At 42.4% G+C, this 20112-nt stretch overlaps 1 protein-coding gene across 3 annotated transcripts in view; it reads left to right on the top strand.

The window, feature by feature from the left end:
• Positions 1-310: 310 nt before the first annotated feature.
• The window catches only part of Znf280c (zinc finger protein 280C), an 84303-nt gene continuing 64501 nt past the window's right edge, over positions 311-20112 (top strand). For 2 of the 3 annotated variants that reach the window (XM_029560425.1, XM_029560423.1), the window contains exons 1-4: positions 311-378; positions 4251-4304; positions 6412-6452; positions 17070-17222. In XM_029560425.1, the coding sequence (XP_029416285.1) occupies positions 6425-6452; positions 17070-17222 (181 nt within the window). In that variant the 5' untranslated portion in view covers positions 311-378; positions 4251-4304; positions 6412-6424. The remainder of the gene's footprint in view (positions 379-4250; positions 4305-6411; positions 6453-17069; positions 17223-20112) is intronic. The other variant, XM_029560424.1, reaches the window with a different exon arrangement.

Here is a 20112-nt window from a genome sequence, read left to right as displayed (position 1 = left end):
TGTGGAGGGGCGGAGCCTCGCTCTACCCATCATGCAATGCGCATTGTTATATGCTCCGCCGCATCAGCTGAGGCGCTACTTTGGCGCTGGAAGTCTTCGTGGCTGGTCGGTCTAGGCAGTTTTGGTCACTTGGGGGTTTCGAGCTCCTCCCGTTTCTCCTCCCCTGTCTCCTCCTCCTCCTCCTCCTCCTCCTCCTCCCCTCCTCCTCCTCCTGCTCTTTTCCTCCTCCTCTGCACCTTCTTCCTCTTCCTCCTCCTCTTCCTCTTCCTCCTCTTTCCCCTCCTCCTCTTCCTCTTTCTCCTCTTTGTCTTCTCCTCCTCCTCCTCCTCCTCCTCCTCCGCTTCTGCACTCCAGTCCTGACGAGCGGCCGCGCTCTCTGTAAGCTGCCTTCGCTTTCCCGGGGCTACGCAGCGAGGGGAGAGGCCTCGGCGCGCCGAGGGGCGGGGGTCGGAGGGCGGTGGGAAGAGTAGGGACGGGGTGGCCAGGTGGCGGTTGGGTCACCATTTTGCGTGGCTTGGGAAGAGGAGGAATTTCGGAAATGTCGCCTGGCTGTGGGGGCTGTGGTGAAGGCGGGTGGCCACTTCGGCGGGAGGTGGGGGGCGGGGGGCCGCCTGGCGCCTGGGGTGCTCGCGGAGGCAGTAGCCTCGCTGGTTGAGCCGCGTGAGCCGCCGCCTGAGGTCGGGAGGCCAGCGATGCTTTCTTCACCCGGCCCGCTTTTGGCTTTTCCTTCAGGAGACAACTCCCTTTGGCCTGATTTTTCAGTCGGGGGAAAGGCTGCTGGGGGCGTGCGGGGTGGGGGGGACCGAACTTTCGCGTCTCGGGGCTCCGACGGTTCTCGGGCTCTGCCCAACCCCCTTCCCCTGGCTGCCTAGGATTTCTGTGCTTAACACTGGTTCTTGCCTTGGAGCCTGCCCTCCTCTGTCATAAAAATCGTTCTCTGTTCCGTTATTGTCTAGAGGATAAAAGCCCTAAGGAGAGACTTGGGCTTAGATGCACGGTTTTCCCTTCGTGAGCTTTACCCGCTTTTCTTAGTGATGAGAAAAACATCTCCTTTGGAGGTTTTCCTTGGAAAACCTGCTCTAGATCGGGAGGGAGTTCCCTTCAACTTACCTCAAGTTTGAATGTTTGGAAACTCCCAAGGACTGCGTCAAGTGAATCAGTTTCTTCCAAATTCAAGGGATTCTCTTTGTTTGGAAAGATTTGCTTTTTTCTTTTGTTTTTAAATCTGTGAGTTTGCATTTCTTGTTTTGTTTTTGGATTTGAATTAGTAGTTTTAATGTCTATACCCAAAACCTAGAAATTGTTTTAAACTACAAAATTCTCCTAGGCATTTGTGAGATGTCTTGCTTTGGGAGCTGTGCAAATTCAGACCATTTTAAGTAAAACTGAATCTGTGAATCTTTAAAACCAATTTAAGCAAAACTGAATCTTTAAATTTCACTGAATCTGTGAAGGTACTAGTTTGCTTATAAAATTAAGTTAGACCTGCATACCTTTGCTTTAATATCAGTACAACTCAATGATAACATCTGTATGTTTTATTGATACCACTCCACCTCGAACTGTGAGGTGTTAATCTGTTCTTAAGGTGAAGAAATAACATCAAGTGGTTATATGGTTAGTAAATAGAGCCAGTTCTGGTTTTTCTTTTTCTCAGTTATTTTCTTACATTTAATTATGTGTGTGTGTGCTCTCCTATGCAGGCTTGTACCACAGTGTGGAGGTCAGAGGACAACTTGGAAGCAATCAGCTCTTTACTGCTACCATGTGGGTCCTGGGAATGCAACTCATATCTTAGCAGCAAACTCCCTTACCTGCTGAGCCATCTTGCTGGTCTTTTTTTCAAAAAATATTTTATGAGTGTCTTACCTTTTTGTATATTAGTGTGCCTGTGTCTGGAATGCCCATGGAGGTCAGAAGAGGGCATTGGATCCCCTAGAACTGGAGTTACAGATGGTTGTTAGCCACTGTGTGGGTGCTGGGAATCGAACCCGGGTCCTATGCAAGAGCAGTCTTAACCCATGAGCCATCTATCCAGCTCCCCTTTTTTTTCAGTTTTTAAAGAGATGGTCTCATGTTGCCCAGGCTAGCCTTGAATTTGGCTATGTATCTGATGCTCTCCGTGTACTCCCAACCTCTTGGCTTAGCCTCTTAAATGTTGGGATTTCAGGTGAGAGCTATCATCCCTGGCCCCTTAAAACCAGTTCTTGAACCAAGATCTTCTGATCCTCATTCAAGGTTCAGTTCACCAAATAATGAGTCATTCTTTTTGTGTGTGTGTGTGTATGACTGTATTGTCTGCATGTCTGTAAGTGCACCCATGTCATACAGTGCCCACGGAGGTCAGAAAAGGGCATCAGATCCTCTGGAGCTGGAGTTCCAGACAGTTGTCACCTGCCATGTGTGTGCTGGGAATCAAACCCAGGTCGTCTGCAAGAACAGTCAGTGCTCTTTACTGCTGAGCCATCTCTCCAGCCCCTGTATTTACTAATTATACATGTAGCTGAATTTTTTTTCTGTTTCTGCTTCATAGAGGGACTTTAAAATAACTGGTCTTTTGGGGCCAGCAAGATGGCTCAGCAGGTAATAAACATACCTGCCACTAAGCCTGAAAACCTGAGTTCACTCCCTAGGCCCCACCCACATGGTGGAAGGTGAGAACCAACTGCTACCTAGTTGTCTTCTGATCTCTACACTTGTTCTGTGGCCCATGGATACACAGTCGTACACTTAGAATTTTAAAAGGGGTGGACAGATGGCTTAGTAATTAAGAGCGCTGGCTGCTCTTGCAATGGACCCAGGTTCAGTTCCCAGCACCCCCATAGTGTGTCACAGTCATCTGTAACTCCAATTCCAGGGGGTCCAGTGTGCTCCTCTGATGTCCATGGGCATTGCATGGCATGGTTTACACCTACATACATGGCAAGCAAACACTCATACACATAAAATAAAAATTAAAAAAGAATTTACTTTTAGTCCAATACTTTTCAGTAATTATTTGGAAAGACTTGATAGAGTAACTCAAATAAAAGAGTACATCGGGGCTGGAGAGATTGCTCAGGGGTTCAGAGCACTGACTGCTCTTGCAGAGGACCTGTGTTTGATTCCTAGCACCCACATGGTGGCTAAAACCCGTCCTTAACTCCAGTTTCAGGGGAATCCGAAGCTCTCTTCTGACCTCCGCGGCATTGCACGGCACAGGTACACTCGCATACATGCAGGCAATACACTCATACACATAAAAATAACAAAATATATATTTTTTAAAAGTACATCTAGACTTTTTAAAGAATTATTTTTATTACTTTTATGTGTATGAGTGTTACACTTGCATGTGTGTAAGTGCACCGGTGTTGTGCAGTACCTGCAGAGGACAGAAGAGGGCATTGGATCCCCTAGAACTGGAGTTATGGACAGCTGTTAGCTGCCATGTGGGTGCTGGGATCCGAACCTGGATCTTTGATAAGAATACCCAAAACCACTGAGCCATCTCTCCAGCCCCTATATCTAGTCTTAAAATTCATTCTCAACAAAATGGTTTCATATAAAAGACTATTTCTACTATCTTTACATATATCTGGAAAGTTCGTCATCACTCTGTACCATCAGGGTCCAATGGACCATTTTAATTTTATTGTATTTTTTAAAGCTAGCTTATAGATAATTAGGAATAAAAGAGTTATAGAAAGATATTTAATAAGAAATTGCATGTGGTATATGTCTTTGTACTTAGAAAAATGAAAACCATCCTGGCATGGTAGTGGATACCTGTAATCACCTGCACTTTGGACGCAGAATCAGGAGGAGGGATGCAACTTTGAGGACAGTCTGGTGTACATTATGACTTCCAGGCCAACCAGGGCTATCTACCAAGACCTTGTCTAGAAAGAGGTGGTGGCAGGGAAAGATGGGAAGAGGAATAATGAAGAAGGAATGAAACAAGTACATTTTAAAGCTGGGCATGGTGGCACATGCCTTATCCTAGCACTTGGGAGGCGGAGGCAGGTAAATCTCTGTGAGTTCAAGGCTAACCTGGTCTACTGCATAGCAAGTTCAGGCTAGCTGGGACTACAGGGAGACTGTCTCAAAAAGTAAAAGAAAAATAAATAAAAAGTGCATTTTACTTTTGCTTACATTTATTTGTGCTTATGAAAATGTGTGTTTGGGCACATGTGTTGATGCCACAGCATTCCTGTGAGGGAGTCAGGACAATTTGAGTAATTGATTCTCCCCTTTCATGTGTGTTCCAGGAATTGAACTCAGGTTGTGAGGCCTTCCTCAACCTCCCAAGTTCTGAATTACAGGTAAATGCCACCACGCCTAGCTATATCTAGTTTTTTTTTTTTATGAGATATTTTTATGTAGAAAATTCAGAATATAAATTGCACTAAAATACTTTTGAATGAAGCAATGCAGGTTTTTTAAAATAATCTTTATTGTAACAGCTGTTTTAAAAAGCCCCAATAGTGCTGGGGATGTTGCTTAGTGGAAGAGTACTAGCTTAGCACATGTAAAGCCCTAAATTTGTTCTCAGACACCACAAACATAAAAGCTGAAATAAACAGATTAGGGCGTAAACTTCTGAAGGAAAAGACTGATTTGTTCTTCATTTTTTTCCCTAGAGCTATATTATTGCTTTGAATATAGTGGGTAATGTATATTTGGTAGTGAATCTATGAAAAACTTTATCCAGGTAATTTTCTCTTACTTTCCAGTTAAAATTGACAAAAAAAAGTAACAGCACAAAAGGACTCGAGATGGCTCAGCAATTAAGAGCACTGGCTGATCTTATAATTTCTTAAAGTAGTAAATGCTTAAAACAGCCATCATTTTATTTACTAAATTTATATTCATTCAGGAATGAACCAGTCATGGAAAGTGAATTCTAGCTATATAGCACACATACTAAACTGAAAAGGTAAACTTTTCAAACAGGAAACAGATAAGATGGTGTGTACATTTAATTTGGCATTCCATTCTAGTAGTCTTTGCCCTTTGTTATTTGTGTGGTGTGTGTGGTGGGTGTATAGGACTGTGTGAGTGCACCATGCCCCTTTGCATGCATGTAGGCGTAAATAGATGTCTTACTATGTTGCTCTCCACTGAACCAGAAGCTCACTATGTAGGCTAGGTTGGCTGGCCAGTGAGCTCTCAGAATTTTCCTGTCTTCAACCCTGTCCTAGTTTGTTTCTTCATTGCTGTGACAAAATACTCTGACCAATACCAACTTGGGGAGGAAAGGGTTTATTCAGCTTACATCTCCCAGGTCACAGTTCATCAGGGAGCCCAAGGTAGGAACTCAAGACAGGAACCTGGAAGCAGGAGCTGGAGCACAGGCCATGGAGGAACGCTGCTTACTGGCTTGCTCCCTTGGCCCCTGCTCAGCCTGCTTTCTTATACAACACAGGCCCACCTGCCCAGGGGTGGCACCACCCACAGTGGGCTGGGCCCTCCTACATCACTCATCAAGAACATGTCCTCAGACATGGCCACAGACCAGTCCAATAGAGGCAATTCCCCAATTGAGGCTCCCTCAACCCAGGTGGGTGAAGTTGACACTAAAGCTATCCAGCACAAACCCCCTATGGTGGGTTATAGGTATAGTGAACCATGCCTAGCTTTTTACATGAGTACTAGGGCTTGAGGCTTAGGTCTTCATGTTTGTGTAGCAAGAACTGTTAGCCACAGAGCCGTCTCCTCAGCTCCTAGTATTACATACGTTTATTTAAATTTTTTTAGTGTGTGTTCTGTATATATGTGTGCAGGTACATAAATGTGTATGCAGGTGTAGACCAGAGGTCAATTTTAGGTGCCACCCCTAGGAATGCCATCCATCTCCTTTGAGACTGGGTTTCTTCACTACCCTGGAGCTCACCAAGTAGGGAAGACTGGCCAGTGTGCTCCAAGAGTCCTGTTATCTCTGTCTCCCCAGCTCTGGGATTACAAGTGCATGCCTCTACACTTGGCCTTTTTATACAGGTTCTAAGTATCAGACCCAGGTCCTCATGTTTGCAGGGCAAGAACTTTATTTACTGAGCTGTCACTCCTGCCCTGCTATCTTTATTTTGTGTGTGTGTGTGCATGCACATGCCACAGCAGGCAAAGATCAGAGGACAGCTTGCAGGATTTGATTGTTTCCTTCTACCACTGTGGGTCCCCAAGATCAAACTGAGGTTGTCAGACTTGGCAGCAAGCACCTTGACCTGCTAAGCCATCTATCTCAGTAGCTCCTCATGAGTTTATTTGATAGGATACAAAATTATGTCCTAAGTTGTTACCTTGTTGGGATTCTTATGATGTTTGTTCAGCATTGAAATTAAACCCAAAGATTTCTGAATGAAGTTTCATGTTTTAGTATTTAATATTATTTGGAGCTCATAAAATTGATTGATGTCATGTGTTTATTCTTAGTTGATTCAACTTGATGGATAAAGACAGTAATCGTCAACAAAGTAAGTACTGCTGCTGCAATTGATACTGGCATATATGACCTTTTATTACATTCAGTTATTTGTGTGTGTGTGTGTGTGTGTGTGTGTGTGTGTGTTTATATGTGTATGCATGCACTCATACATGTGACACAGCACACCTGTGGAGATAAGGATAACTTGTGGGAGATTTGCTACTTCTAACACATGGGTCCTAGGGACCAAACTCAGGACATCAGGCTTGGTGGCAAGTGCCTTTTACTGGCTGAGCTATCTCACCAACCCATGCATGGCTTTTTAAAAGAAACTGATAACCTTTTTACAAGAGGATCAGTGAGACAAGTGAGCACACATTCTTAAAATAAAGATGCTTAGATTTATTAAAGTAATACATAAAATAAGTGAGAGAGATGGCTCAGCAATTAAGAGTACTGGCTGCTCTTGTAGAGGACCCGAGTTTGGTTCCCAGCACCTGTATCAGGTGGCACACAGCTACCTGTAACTCCAGCTCCAGGGACTCCTACTGTTCTGCCTTCTGTAGGTACTTACATGCCTCCACACAGATATACAAACATAAGTAAAAATAAAAATAAAGCTGGTCGTGGTGATTTATGCTTTTAATTCCAGCACTCAAGAAGCAGAGGCAGGCAGATCTCTGTTAGTTTGAGGCTAGCCTGGTCCACATAGTGATTCCAGACCAGCCAGGAATACATAGTGTGACCCTGTTTCATAAAAACAAAAAATAAATCTTTGAAAAAAAGAGAGAAGGTGCTAGGAAGATGGCTCAGTCAGAAGTGTTTTCCAGGCAAGCAAGAGGACCTGAGTTTGGATCTTCAGCACCACTTAAAGTCCCGATGTGGTGGTATGTGTGTGTAATCCCAGTACTGAAGAAGTAGAGACAGGTATATCCCTGCAGTTCATCGGTCAGACAGCTCAGCTCCAGGTTCAGTGAGAGACCCTTTCTCATACAATGTTGTGCTGGATAGCTTTAGTGTCAAATTGACACACCTGGGTTGATGGACCCTCAGTTGGGGAATTGCCTCCATTGAACTGGCCTGTGGCCATGTCTGTGGGGCATCTTCTTGATTGTTGTATGATGTGGGAAGGCCAAGCCACTGTAGGTGATGCCACCCCTGGGCACTTGGGCCTGTGTTGCATAAGAAAGCAGGCTGAGCAGGGGCCTGAGGAGCAAGCCAGTAAACAATGTTCCTCCATGGCCTGTGCTCCAGCTCCTGCCTCCAGGTTCCTGTCTTGAGTTCCTACCTTGGGCTGCCTGATGAACTGTGACCCGGGAGATGTAAGATAAATAAACCCTTTCCTCCCCAAGTTGGTAGTGGTCAGAGTGTTTTGTCACAGCAATGAAGAAACAAAGTAGAACAAATGTGGTAGAAAACAATTGAGGAAGACACCTGACATGGACCTCTGGGCTCTAAACTCATATATGCACACACCCATAAACACATATATAAAACACAAACACAGCTGGGTGTGCTGGCACACGCCTGTAGTCCCAGCATTTGGGAGGCAGAGGCAGGTGGATCTCTGAGTTCAAGGCCAGCCTGGTCTACATAGTAAGCTCCAGGCCAGCCGGGGCTATAGGGAAACCCTGTTTCAAAAAGACCCTCCTCCCCAAACAAACACATACAGAAAAGATAAGTGAGGAAAGCTTGTCCACAGGTACGTACAACCATGGTATCAAAGGATATATGTGATTATAATGTGTTCCTTTCTCTGGAAGAGCTTACTTTGATGTTGAGCATGTATAATTAAGATACATTAAAAATAGTGGTGGGGCTGGAGAGGTGGCTCACTTGTTAAGAACACTGGCTGTTCTTGCAGAAGACCCAGGTTCAAATCCCAGGACCCATATGGCAGCTAACAACTATCTGCAACTCCATTTCCAGGGGATCCAACAGCTTCTTCTGTCCTCTGCGGGCATTGCACAGCATGGGTGCACTTACCTACATGCAGACAATACACACATAAACATAAGATTAAAATATTTAAAAATAGTGATGTTTAATGTATATTATATTAAACCTTGAATTTCCTGGTAATAGACTGAATGTGATAAGACGTAGAAGAAAAACAGGTTAAACATAAAAATGTTAAACTATGATGTATGCTTTTAATTATTTAACTTAGAAGATTCTACATAATGTTTTATTGCTGTTGTTTTGAAACAGGGCCTCACTTTCTAGCCCTGATTGCCCTAGAGCTTGCTATGTAGACCAGGCTGGGCTCAAATTCACAACAATCACCTGCCTCTGCCTCCCAAGTACTGGGATTAAAGGTATGTGTCATCACGCCTGGCTGATTTCTGCATAAATGTTTTGGGGCATCAATTAAAAATGAAGGGAGTCAGTTCATATTATTAGTTAAATTTGGGAGGATGGGAAGTTTTTATGTTTTGGGGGCATAAGAGAACCTATCAAACATTTAAAAACCATTATATTAAGAAATGAATTGTGTATTCAGAGAGTGGCTTAGTAGCAGAGCACTATCTTAGTGTGAATGAGGTTCGACGCTCAATCCCTAACACTGAAAAAAAAAATTGTGCCATAGGAGGAGAAATTTTAAAATTTTGAAAAATGACATCAGTTTGTTAGGGTATTTCTATTGCATGCTGCCTCCAAGTTTCTCTTTTTATGTACTGCCATTTAAGAATTCTAAAGTATGGTGTTATTTTGGGGTTGAAGGAAGAAATGGTGATATTTAATATAATTACCTTTAGAAATAACATTTTATTTGTGTGCATGTGCATGTGTGTATGTATGGGTATGATGGCAAGAGAGTATGTGTGCCATGGTGCACATGTGGAGATCAGAAGAGTTGGTTTTCTTCTACCTTTATGTGGGTTCTGGGGACTGAACCCAGGTCATCAGGCTTGCACAAATGCGTTACTTGCTAAACCATGAGCCATCTTGATGGTTCACAACTTCATTTTTGTTTTGTTTTGTTTGATTTGAGGCTGTGTAGCTCTGGCTGACCTGGAAATCACTGTGTATAACAGGCTGGCCTTGGAACACACAGAGATCCACCTGCCTCTGCCTCCCAAGTGCTGGGATTAAAGGTGTACACCATCTCACCTTGCACAACTGCCTTTTAAAATTAAAGATACCATTGTCTAAGTGAAAAATCTGAAGTAATTTTATTTTAATAGTTATCCATCATTCACATCTTACTACATGACATACATATCCTCGTTTTTTTTTTTTTTTCCAATTTGGGTCTCCAATACTCCTTCTTAACCCAAATAATACAGATAGTTAAAGTCAAACAATCCAAAAAGGCTTTTATAGCCATGATTTCTTGGAGAGGAGGGACACTAACAGATGTGTGCATGGACATGTGAACTTCTGTATTCTCTTTCACTGAAGGCATCCACTTCAAACTGTTTGGCTGGTTTTCTAATAATTATTTCCATATTTCTGTTTTTTTATTATTTTATGTGTATAAGTGTATTGCCTGCATGTATGTAAGTGCACCTGTATTGTGCAATGCCCACAGAGGTCAGAAGAGGCTGTTGCCACCATGTGGGTGCTGGGAACAAAACCCAAGTCATCTGCAAGAGCAGCCAGCCAGTGCTCTTAACTGCTGAGCCATCTCTCCAGCCCTCCATATTTCTGCTTTTAAACATGCATATAATTATAACTTTCTCTTGAATCTTCAATTTTTGCCATTATCTAATGATTTCTTCTCACAGAAGGTGAGAATTTCAAATTTCTAACACTTTACACTCTCTGCAAGCATCTCCCAATATAGTTATACCTTTGATTTTTGGTTTAGCCATACTTGGTGTTGTTATGATGACCATAATTAATATTGTTCACTAATGATCCTAGTAGTATATTATTAATCTATTAGGAACACATTTCCCTTTTTATCATTTTTTTATATATCCTGTAAGTAAATTTTTTGTTTGTTTAAATTTGCTCTTCCTTTTTTTTTTCTTTTTGAGCCTGTGGGGGACATGCTCATTCAAACTACCACATTCCACTCCCTGGTCCCATAAGCTCATAACCATATAAAATTCAAAATGTATTTAGTTCAACCTTAAAAGTCCCCATAGTCTTTGCCAGTCTCAGTACTATTCCATAGTCCACAGTCCAAAGCCTCTTATCAGGGCGGTCTCTTAATTGTAAGCCCCTGTAAAATCAAAAGACAAATTACATACTCCCAACATACAGTGGAACTGAATACATTCCCCTTCCAAAAGGGAAGAATAGAGGCATAGTGAGGAAATACTGGACCGAAACAAGACCTAAAACCATCAGGGCAAACACCAAATCCAGTAACACCATGTACAACTTCTGGGACTTCCAAAGGACTTAGATGGCTCAGCCTCTTCAACTTTGCTGTGTGAAACATACATTTCTCTCTTAGGCTGATACCACTCCCTTTATGCAGCTCTCCTTGACATATGTCTCACAGCTCTGGCATCATGAATGTCTTCTTGGAGTCTCCACTGTCAAGCAGGCATCATTGTCACAGCTTCACGCAGTGGCCTTTCAGGGCCATCTTTATGCAGGAGAACCCCTGCTGCATGCTGCCTGGCCTTAGCAGCTCTCTGAAACCACCAAGGAAGAACCAAAGACCTCTTCACTCTTGCATCTTTATGCCTCTAAATTAGCCAACACAGGTGAAAGATACTGCCAAGTTTCGCTGCAAGTTTGGGATGGACCCCAACCTGCTTTATCCACTTTTGAAGCTTTTCTCTTCAGTAGAAAACCTCTGCAGTATTTTCCTGTCTCAAGTTGGAGGCTTAGCTGGGTGTGGTCTTGCCCTGGAGGCACTCTTTCCATTGTTTAAGTGGAAATCTCTAGGCCTCTCCTTAATCACTTTAATCTCCTTATCAAAGGGATCCTCTCCTTTACCACATGCCTTGGCTCCAACATTGATCTTCCTAGTGTTCTTTTTCAATTCCAACTGTACATTCTGTATTTCTTGCTGCCCATTTGCTCTTTTTCACTGTAGATCTGCATAATATTCACCATTAATAGCCATGCCATCATTTCTAAGTTAGGCTGTCTTGAAATTTCTTCTGCCAGAAAAATTAGTCCATTGCTTTTCAACATAGCCTTCGGCAAGCTTTTTGACTCTGGGCAGACTCCAGCCAGACTCTTTGCCAAAATATCGCAATTATTGCTTAAGTCCTTACATCCCTCTGAACTACATTGTTCTCAGCACTTCTTTTTCCAGGCTCCTATGAGAATGGCCTGTTAAGCTCTGCTTACAGCAGTCAACCACTTTTCTAGCCAAACTTCCAAAGTCTTCCACATTTTTATAAAACTCCACATGATTAGGTTCTTCACAGCCTGTCACAGTCCAGTCTCTGGTATCAATTACTGTATTAGTTACTTTTCCGTTGCTGTGATAGAAACACCATGACTAAGGGAACCTATAAAAGGAAGCATTTATTTAGCTTAGGGTTCCCAAGGGGTAAGAGTCCATCATGGTGGGGAGGCATGGTGGCAGAGGTGGCTGGAGTAGGAACAGAAGCAGGCACAGGAAACAATAGTTGTGCTGGAGATCAGGCAAGGCTTAAGAACTCTGTAAGTCTGCCTCCAGTGATGTGCTTCCTCCAGCATGGCCACACCTTCTAAGACCTCCCACAACAGCATCACCAGCTAGGGATAAAATGTCCAAATACTTGGAGCCTATCAGGGACATTCTCATCAAACCACCACAGCTGGGCTGTCCTGAAACTCACTATATAGCCCAGATTGGCCTCAAACTCCTGTCTCGGCCTTCTGAATGCTAGGAGTAAACGTGTGAGCTTCCATATCTATCCCTCGTGTGCTTGTGCCCAGGCACATGCCACAGTCAGCATGTCACAGCTATATGTAGAAGTCAGAGGACAGTCTTGGGAGTTGATGCTCTCCTGTCGCTTTATGGAACCTGGGGACCAAACTTGGATCATCGGACCAGTGCCTCTACCTTCTGAGCAATCTCATGGGCCCTCATGTTTAATTTTGATCAAAGACTGTGTACTTCATACTTGAAGAAAAGATTGAGTATAGAAAGACAGTTTTGAATGTGTGTATGTATGTGTGATATGCATGCATGTTCAAATGTACAAATATGTGTGAGTGCATGTCTAGGTGCACATGTGTGCACGTACATGCATGTAGGTATGCATGTGGAGGCCTGAAATGGACATTGGTTGTCTTCCATGATTGCTGTCCATTTTATTTACTGAGTCAGAGTCTTTGGCTGAACCTAGAACTTGCCATTTCTGGCTAGTCTAGCCATCTTGTCCCATTGATTCCGTGTTTTTACTTTCAGAGTTCTGGGATCCAAACTCTGGTCCTCATGCTTGCACAGCTGGTCCTCATGCTTGCACAGCAAGTGCCATGTCCACTGAGCCATTTCCCCAGCCCCTAGAAAAATCATTTCACTAAGATTTTTGTAAGCATTATTTTAACTCTCCCCTCCATCTGCCCCAATTTTTAGTTCTGTTCTTTATTTCTAGCACTCTGAATTTTTTGTATGTCCCTCAGTGGGTTTTTTTTTAACTTTAAAAAAAAATATTTTATTATTTTTATTTTATGTGTATGAGTGTATTGTCTGCATGTGTGTGAGTGCACCCGTGTCGTGCAATGCTGTGGAGGTCAGAAGAGGGCTTTGGATTCCCCTAGAACTGGAGTTAAGGATGGTTTGTAGCCACCATGTGGGTGCTAGGAATCAAACCTTGGTTCTCTGCAAGAGCTGTCAGTGCTCTTGACTGCTGAACCATCTCTCCAGCCCCATCCTTCTTGTTTTTTAACTTAAAAAAACTTTATTGAGAATTTCATATGTGCATATAAGGTGTTTTGATCAAATCCACACTTACTCCCCTCCAACATCTCCCATATCTCCCCATCACTTTTTTTCTGACACCTACCTTCCTTCCTTCCTTCCTTCCTTCCTTCCTTGTTTCTTTTTTTTTTTGGTCTTTTTTGAGACAGGGTCTCCCAGTAGCCCCACCTGTAGCTTGGAACTCACTCTGTAGACCAGGCTGGCCTTGAACTCACAGAGATCCACCTGCCTCTGCCTCCCAAGTGCTGGGATTAAAAGTGTGCGCCACCGTACCCGGCTCCATTTCTTTTAATGGGGCTTTTTGCTACTCTAACATCTCCCCTCTGAAGAGGTAACCCTAAAATCTTTTAGGGATTAGATAAGAGCTCCTAAATACTTTTGACATTTTTGGCCTTTGGAACAGAGTGTGTTGCTAATGGGCCTAATTTTTTAACCTTCTTGATCATTGTGCTGGGAGCTGGGACCTTTTCATTGTAGAGAAAGTTCCTTAGAACTGGAAATTTTTCTCATACTTTCCTTCCATTGCCTTCTATCCCTCTCCTCATTTTTGCATTTTATTTTGTGTGCCCATGCACACATATGTGAATAGACAGCTTTTGAGAGCCAATTCTCTCCTATTATGTGGGTCCCAGCCATCTAACTCAGGTCATCAAGCTTGGTAGTAAGTGACCTCACCTATCGAGCTATCTTACCTGCTCTATTTTTTTTTGCGCACGGGGTGTGGGGGCGCGTGTTTCAGAGGTCCCACCCTTCCTCAAGACTTAGAGTTCATTGTTGCTAGGGGAAAGGACCCAGGAGGCCATGCCTCTCTCCAAGGATTTATAGATAGTAAACGATTGCTAGGGAGAGGGGCTAGAGAGACCACATACCTCTCCCCAAGGATATACAGATAGTTAATCATTGCTAAGGGAGAGAGATATTTTTTTTCTTCAGTAGTAGAGCAGCCGTAAGTTGCTCTTGCTCTTGTAAGTAACCCCCAATTTAAAAATGTAGAGAGGAGACTGGAAGAGTAAAAATAGGTGATGGGGAGGGGACTGGGCAAGAGGACATATGGGATATGAAAGAAGAAAGAGGTACGGGTGGGGGTGCACTGGCTGTGGAAGGCAGAGGTAGCAGATAAATGGAAGTGATGACAGGATTAGAATCTACTAAAGTACAATTTTGTTCAAAAATGCATAGTGATAACTAATATATTGTATGTTAATTTAATAAAACCTCATTGGTGCCAGGTAGTAGTGGGGCATGCCTTTAATCCCAACACTAGGGAGGCAGAGGCAGGTGAATCTCTGGGAGTTCAAGGCCAGGCTGTTCCCTACATGGTGAATCCAAGGCCTGTGAGGGCTTCTTAGTGACACTCTTGACTCATAAAGAAAAAAGAAACAAAAAAAAACCAACAAAATGCACAAAAATCTCATTGCTTTACCAAGTTACACTTGGGCAGAATTATTTGTTGCTCTTGCGGATGTCCTCTCTGGGGTGAGTAGACTTTTTATTTAGGAAACAATGTTCACATAACACCAAGGATGACCTTAAACTGCCTTTACCTCCAGGGTATTGAGATTGTTATAGGCGCATGCCACCATGCCTCGTTTATGCAGTGCTGGGAATTAAACCCAGGGCTTTGTGCATGCTAGACAAGTACTCTACCAACTGTGCTATAGTCCCAGTCCTGCTTTTCTCTATTCTTTTTCTAGTTTTGATTAGATGAGTGTTAAACATGTAGGTTTTTTTTTTTTTGTCTTTGAGACAGGGTCTCCCTGTAGCCCCAGCTGTCCTGGAACTCACTATGTAGACCAGGCTGACCTTGAACTCACAGAGATCCGCCTGCCTCTGCCTCCAGAGTGCTGGGATTTAAGGCGTGCACCACCAAACCCAGCAACATTTAAGATTTTTATTTCTAGCTGCACATAGGGGCATATGCTGACAACTGTAGTATTTGGGAAGTTGAGGCAAGAGAATGGTCATAAGTTTGAGTTCAGCCTGGGCTACATAGCAAATACCAGGTCAGTTAGGACTACATACATATTAAGACCCTATCTCAAAAAATGTATAGTTCCTTTTCTTTTAAAGTGTGTGTGTGTGTGTGCGCGCATGCGCATGCATGCACGAGCATATGAGGGTGCATAGGTGTCAAGGTGTGCAGGTGAAGGTTAGAGGACAACTTCAGGAGTCAAATCTCTACTTCCACTGTGGACTATAGGGATTATACTTAGGTCATCCAACTCGGACAGCAAGCACCTTTATCAAGTAAGCCATCTTGCTTGCCTTAAATTGGTATTTCTAACAATTGTGGCTTCCTTTGAGTCTGTGTCTGTGTTTCAGTTCCATTTGTATTGAATTTTCGCTTTTAGGATACTTAGTTTTTGAGACAGGTTCTCACTGTTGCCCTGGATTGTCTGGAACTCTATGTAGACCAGGCTGGTTTTGAACTCACAGAGATCTGCCTGCCTCTGCTTCTCAAGTGCTGGAATTAAAGGCATGGACCACCGTACCCAACCCATTTAAGATACTTTTTTCTAATTATGTATCTGTGTGTGAGTATGTGCATGTGTGTGCAAGTACCCACAGAGACCAGAGGCATTGGATCCCCCCTGAAACTGGAGTTACAGGTCTTGCGAGCTGCCTCTGCTAGAACCAAACTCAGGTCCTCTGGATGAGCAGTACATGCTCCTAACCACTGAGCCATCTCTCCAGGTCATTAGAATACTTTTGAATGAATTTCACCTGACTTATTTTAAATAATATTCAGAATGTTATTGTTTATAATACTGTGTCATATCTCTCTAAAGATGCTAGTTATGTTGTCTTTATTATTTCCTCCTGTTGTCTATCTCTGATTACTTTAACTTAAGGTCCTGAGATCTGTTTTACTGCTTTGGTCTTTCACATTAGAGGTGTTCCTAAAATTTCTTGTGTTCATTGGTTGTCCATGTCCATATTTTATGTGTGAGTCACTGAGCTGGCATGATGGCACACACTTGTAACCTTAGCACTCAGGATGCTGAGACAGGAGGATTGTGAATTGGGGGGCCAGCCTGAGGCTATGTAGTGAGGTACATGCCAGCCTGAATTACATACAAAACCCTCTTTCAAAAAAAGTGAGGCTCTAAAATGTTTTATGAGCTCTGTGTGACTATTCAGAACTTACAGGCTGGTAGCAATATTCACAGTATGTTCTTTGTTTAATTTCTTGAGGTGAGAAATGTCTAGTGTGCTCTTGACTGGAATAAACTTCACTAATTTTCCCTATTTTCATTTTAGTATGTAATCTGTACTTTGCTCTGTACCCAGTATCTGACTCTGGCCTGCAGTTCTCCCTCCTTCCAACCTATTGCCTCTTATTCTTAGTTTATCTCCTTTTTGTTAATTCAAGTGGTGTTTTTTTTTTCTGGTAATAACTAGGTATTACTCTTCTGTAGATATAATCATATCCTAGTCATATAATATAAACTTACTTTGATTAGATTTAATCTTAAATTTTTGGTCATTGTAACTCACTGCTGCCCTCCATTTTCTAGCTACCTAGTCCAATTTTTTTCTAGTTTTGTTTCATTCTAATACAGGGTTTCAGTGTGTAGCACAGGCTAGCTTCAAACACAAAATTCTACCTAAGCCTCCTGAGTGGTAGGGTTACAGGTTTACAGTACTACACCAGCTACTTACTAGTTTAGATCTTACAGATTGGGTTCTGAGTTTATTTTTGTTATGTGGATCAACTATGAATATCACTTCATTAGTTCCCTTTAGGATTATTAAAGTTTTTCTTAAATAACGTACTTCATATTACAGAAAAGTAATTTTTTTGAAAATAAGAATTGTCTCTCACTGTTTGATAATTAGGTCATTCAAAAATGGCAGAACTCGTCATGGAATGTGAAGAAGAAGAGTTGGAACCATGGCAGAAGAAAATCGAAGCATCTCAGAATCAAGATGATGATGATGATGAACTGATCTTTGTTGGCGAGATAGCAAGTTCCAAACCAGCCATTTCTAGTAAGCATTTACTTTGATGAAATTTGATATGATGGTTGTTGGGGGTTTTTTATTGGAAAAAAAACTGTGATTGCCTTATAAGTACTTGCTGTATTTGTTCTGTAAGAGCTGAGATATAAAACAAGGTAGAGATGGGGAGATGTCCTAGCAGTAAAAGCACTTGCCATGCAAGCAGCAAGTATGAGGAGTGGAATTCGGATTCCCAGAACCCATGTAAATGCCAAATGGGCATGGCAGCATTCCTATAATTGCAGTGCTTGGAAGGCAGAGATAGGGATCCCTGGAGCAAACTGGTAGCTAGACTAACCTTATTAGCAAGCTCCGAGTTGAATTGAGAGAGCCTCCCTCAATAAATAGAGTGAAGACTGATTGAGGAAGACTCCCAACATCAGGCTTGGGCCTCCATATGCATGCACACACGATTGAGGAAAACTCTCAACATTAGCCTTGGACTTCCTTATGCTTGTGAGTGCATGCACACGTGCGCACGTGTGCGCACACACACACACAGGTACAAACACATATACAGACATGTATATGCACCACATATACATGAAAGAAAAAAAATCAAGGTAAAGGTTAGTAAGAACTTAAGGTGACTTAAGGTGATCATGGTAGAGATGTGGTTCATGCACAGTAAAGAGGGTGAGAGGTTAAAATATGTGTAAGAAAGGGGGAAATAATTGACCAAAATTTAAGATTACCTGACAGCATTCTGTCTCCACTCCCATCACCCCCCCCCCATGGTCTCTTACTAGTTTCTAGATTTGTAAGGATTTTCCAATTGAAATACGTCTGTCTAAAGATTCAAAGCTAGCATCTACAGATGAAAGAGAACATGTGGCATTTGTTTTTCTGAGTCTGGGTTACCTTAGGGTGATCATTTCCAGCTTCATCCATTTACCTGCGAATTTCATAATTTCCCCCTTTTTTTTAAACAGATGAAAAGTATTCTGTTGTTTAAATATACCATACTTTCATTATTCATCAGTTGATGGACATCTAGGTTGTTTCCATTTCCTGGCTATTGTGAATAGGGCAGCAGTGAACATGGATAAGCAGGTATCTCTTCAGTAGGATATAGAGTCCTTTGGATATGTTCCCAAGAGTGGTATGGCTGGATCATGTGAAATATCTACTTTTAGCTTTTTGAGGAACCTTCACACTGATTCCAACAATGGCTACAACCATTTGTACTCTCACCAGCAGTAAGTAAATGGTTGCCTTTCCCCATGTCCAGCAATTGTCATTGTTTGTTTTGTGGATCTTAGCTATTTTGGCTGGGGTAAGAGGAAACCGCAAAGTAATTTTAATTTGTATTTCCCTGATAGATAGGATGAATTTAATGGGGTGGGAAATGGGAAGTTAGGGCAGAAGAAGGAGTAATAATAGGGATGACTAACACTAAAACCTTTTTGAAAGAGTCGTATGGAAACCTACCATAGAAGCTTCTTTCAATATATACATATGTAATATAAAAAGATTAATGCTGGGTGTGGTGGCACACGCCTGTAGTCCCAGCACTTGGGAGGCAGAGGCAGGCGGATCTCTGTGAGTTCAAGGCCAGCCTGGTCTACATAGTGAGTTCCAGGACAGCTGGAGCTACAGGGAGACCCTGCTTCAAAAAGCCAAAAAAAAAAAAAAGATTGAATGTAGTTACCCTATAACAGGGGTTCAGTGACTCTAATACTATGCCCACTGATGAAATAGTGGCACAAATGTTATGTGAGTAACCATTTTCTAATTTGATTGAAAGTTCACTTCACAAGATGGAGTCCATATCTGATATGGTTATCAGGGCCAAGAACCTTTGGTAGACAGGTCACAGGCCATAAGTAAAAACTGAGTCCTAATGACTTACTGTTATACCCATAGATTAGGTACATGTTTCAACTCTCACAAGAGAAGGTTCTTTTTGCAGTAGATACTAGGCAGTTAACACAGACCCACAACTGGTCACTGCACAGAGAATAAGAGCCTGCAGAGTGTTGAACCCTAAATGGGACACCTGTATTGTATCGTCTCCTCTTAAGGCTCAGATCATTGTAAAAGAGAGAGCAGAAAGGTTGTAAGAGCTGGATGTGGTAAATGAGTATAAGGAAACTATGTTGTATGGACACATACGACTCCACAACACTTGTATTAGCATGCACAAGACCTGTGCAAACTCAAGCCAGAGGGGTCCATTAGTATTTATTGGTAATGGATAGATGCTGGAAAAAGGAGAATCAGTTTTCCTTACTGGTGTGTATTCCTGGTTGGTTGACCAGACTACAAGAAACAGACCAACATTTTAAGAGCATTTAAGGAACAGATTAGACTCGGAAAAAAATACATAAACACATAAAAATATACATAATAGCATAAAGTCGGGGGCTGAGTAGTAAAGGAGGATGGGGAAAAGGGGTCTGAATGTAATCAAAATATACTATTTGAAGTTTTCAAATCAATAAAAATATTTTATTTAAAAAAAAAAAAAAAAACCTGTGCCTGGAGAGCCAGGTGTGATGCCGCATGCTTTTAATCCCAGCATTTGGGAGGCAGAGGCAGGCGGATCTCTGTGAAATCAAGGCCAGCCTGGTCTACACAGGAGTTCCAGACCAGCTGTGACTAGAGAGACCCTGTCTTTCCTGTGCTGGAGAATAATTTAGCAATGATGAATAAATGTAAATATGTACAAAGTCAAAAGAGAAACAAATACATGACAGCATTATAGACTTTCTGCAATCGGAAATACTACTTTAAAAAAAAAAAAGATTAACCCAGATGTGGTGGCTCATACCTTTCATCCCAGCACTTGAGAGGCAAAGGCAGGAGAATCTCTATAGGATCAAGGGTTGCCTAGTAGATATAGTAAGTTCTAGGCCAGCTGGGGCTATAAGAAGCCCTG

Source organism: Nannospalax galili, unplaced genomic scaffold (genome assembly GCF_000622305.1).
Source record: "Nannospalax galili isolate Female #2095 unplaced genomic scaffold, S.galili_v1.0 scaffold371, whole genome shotgun sequence".
Classification (NCBI taxonomy): domain Eukaryota; kingdom Metazoa; phylum Chordata; class Mammalia; order Rodentia; family Spalacidae; genus Nannospalax; species Nannospalax galili.
This window is presented reverse-complemented; position numbering and strand designations above follow the sequence as displayed.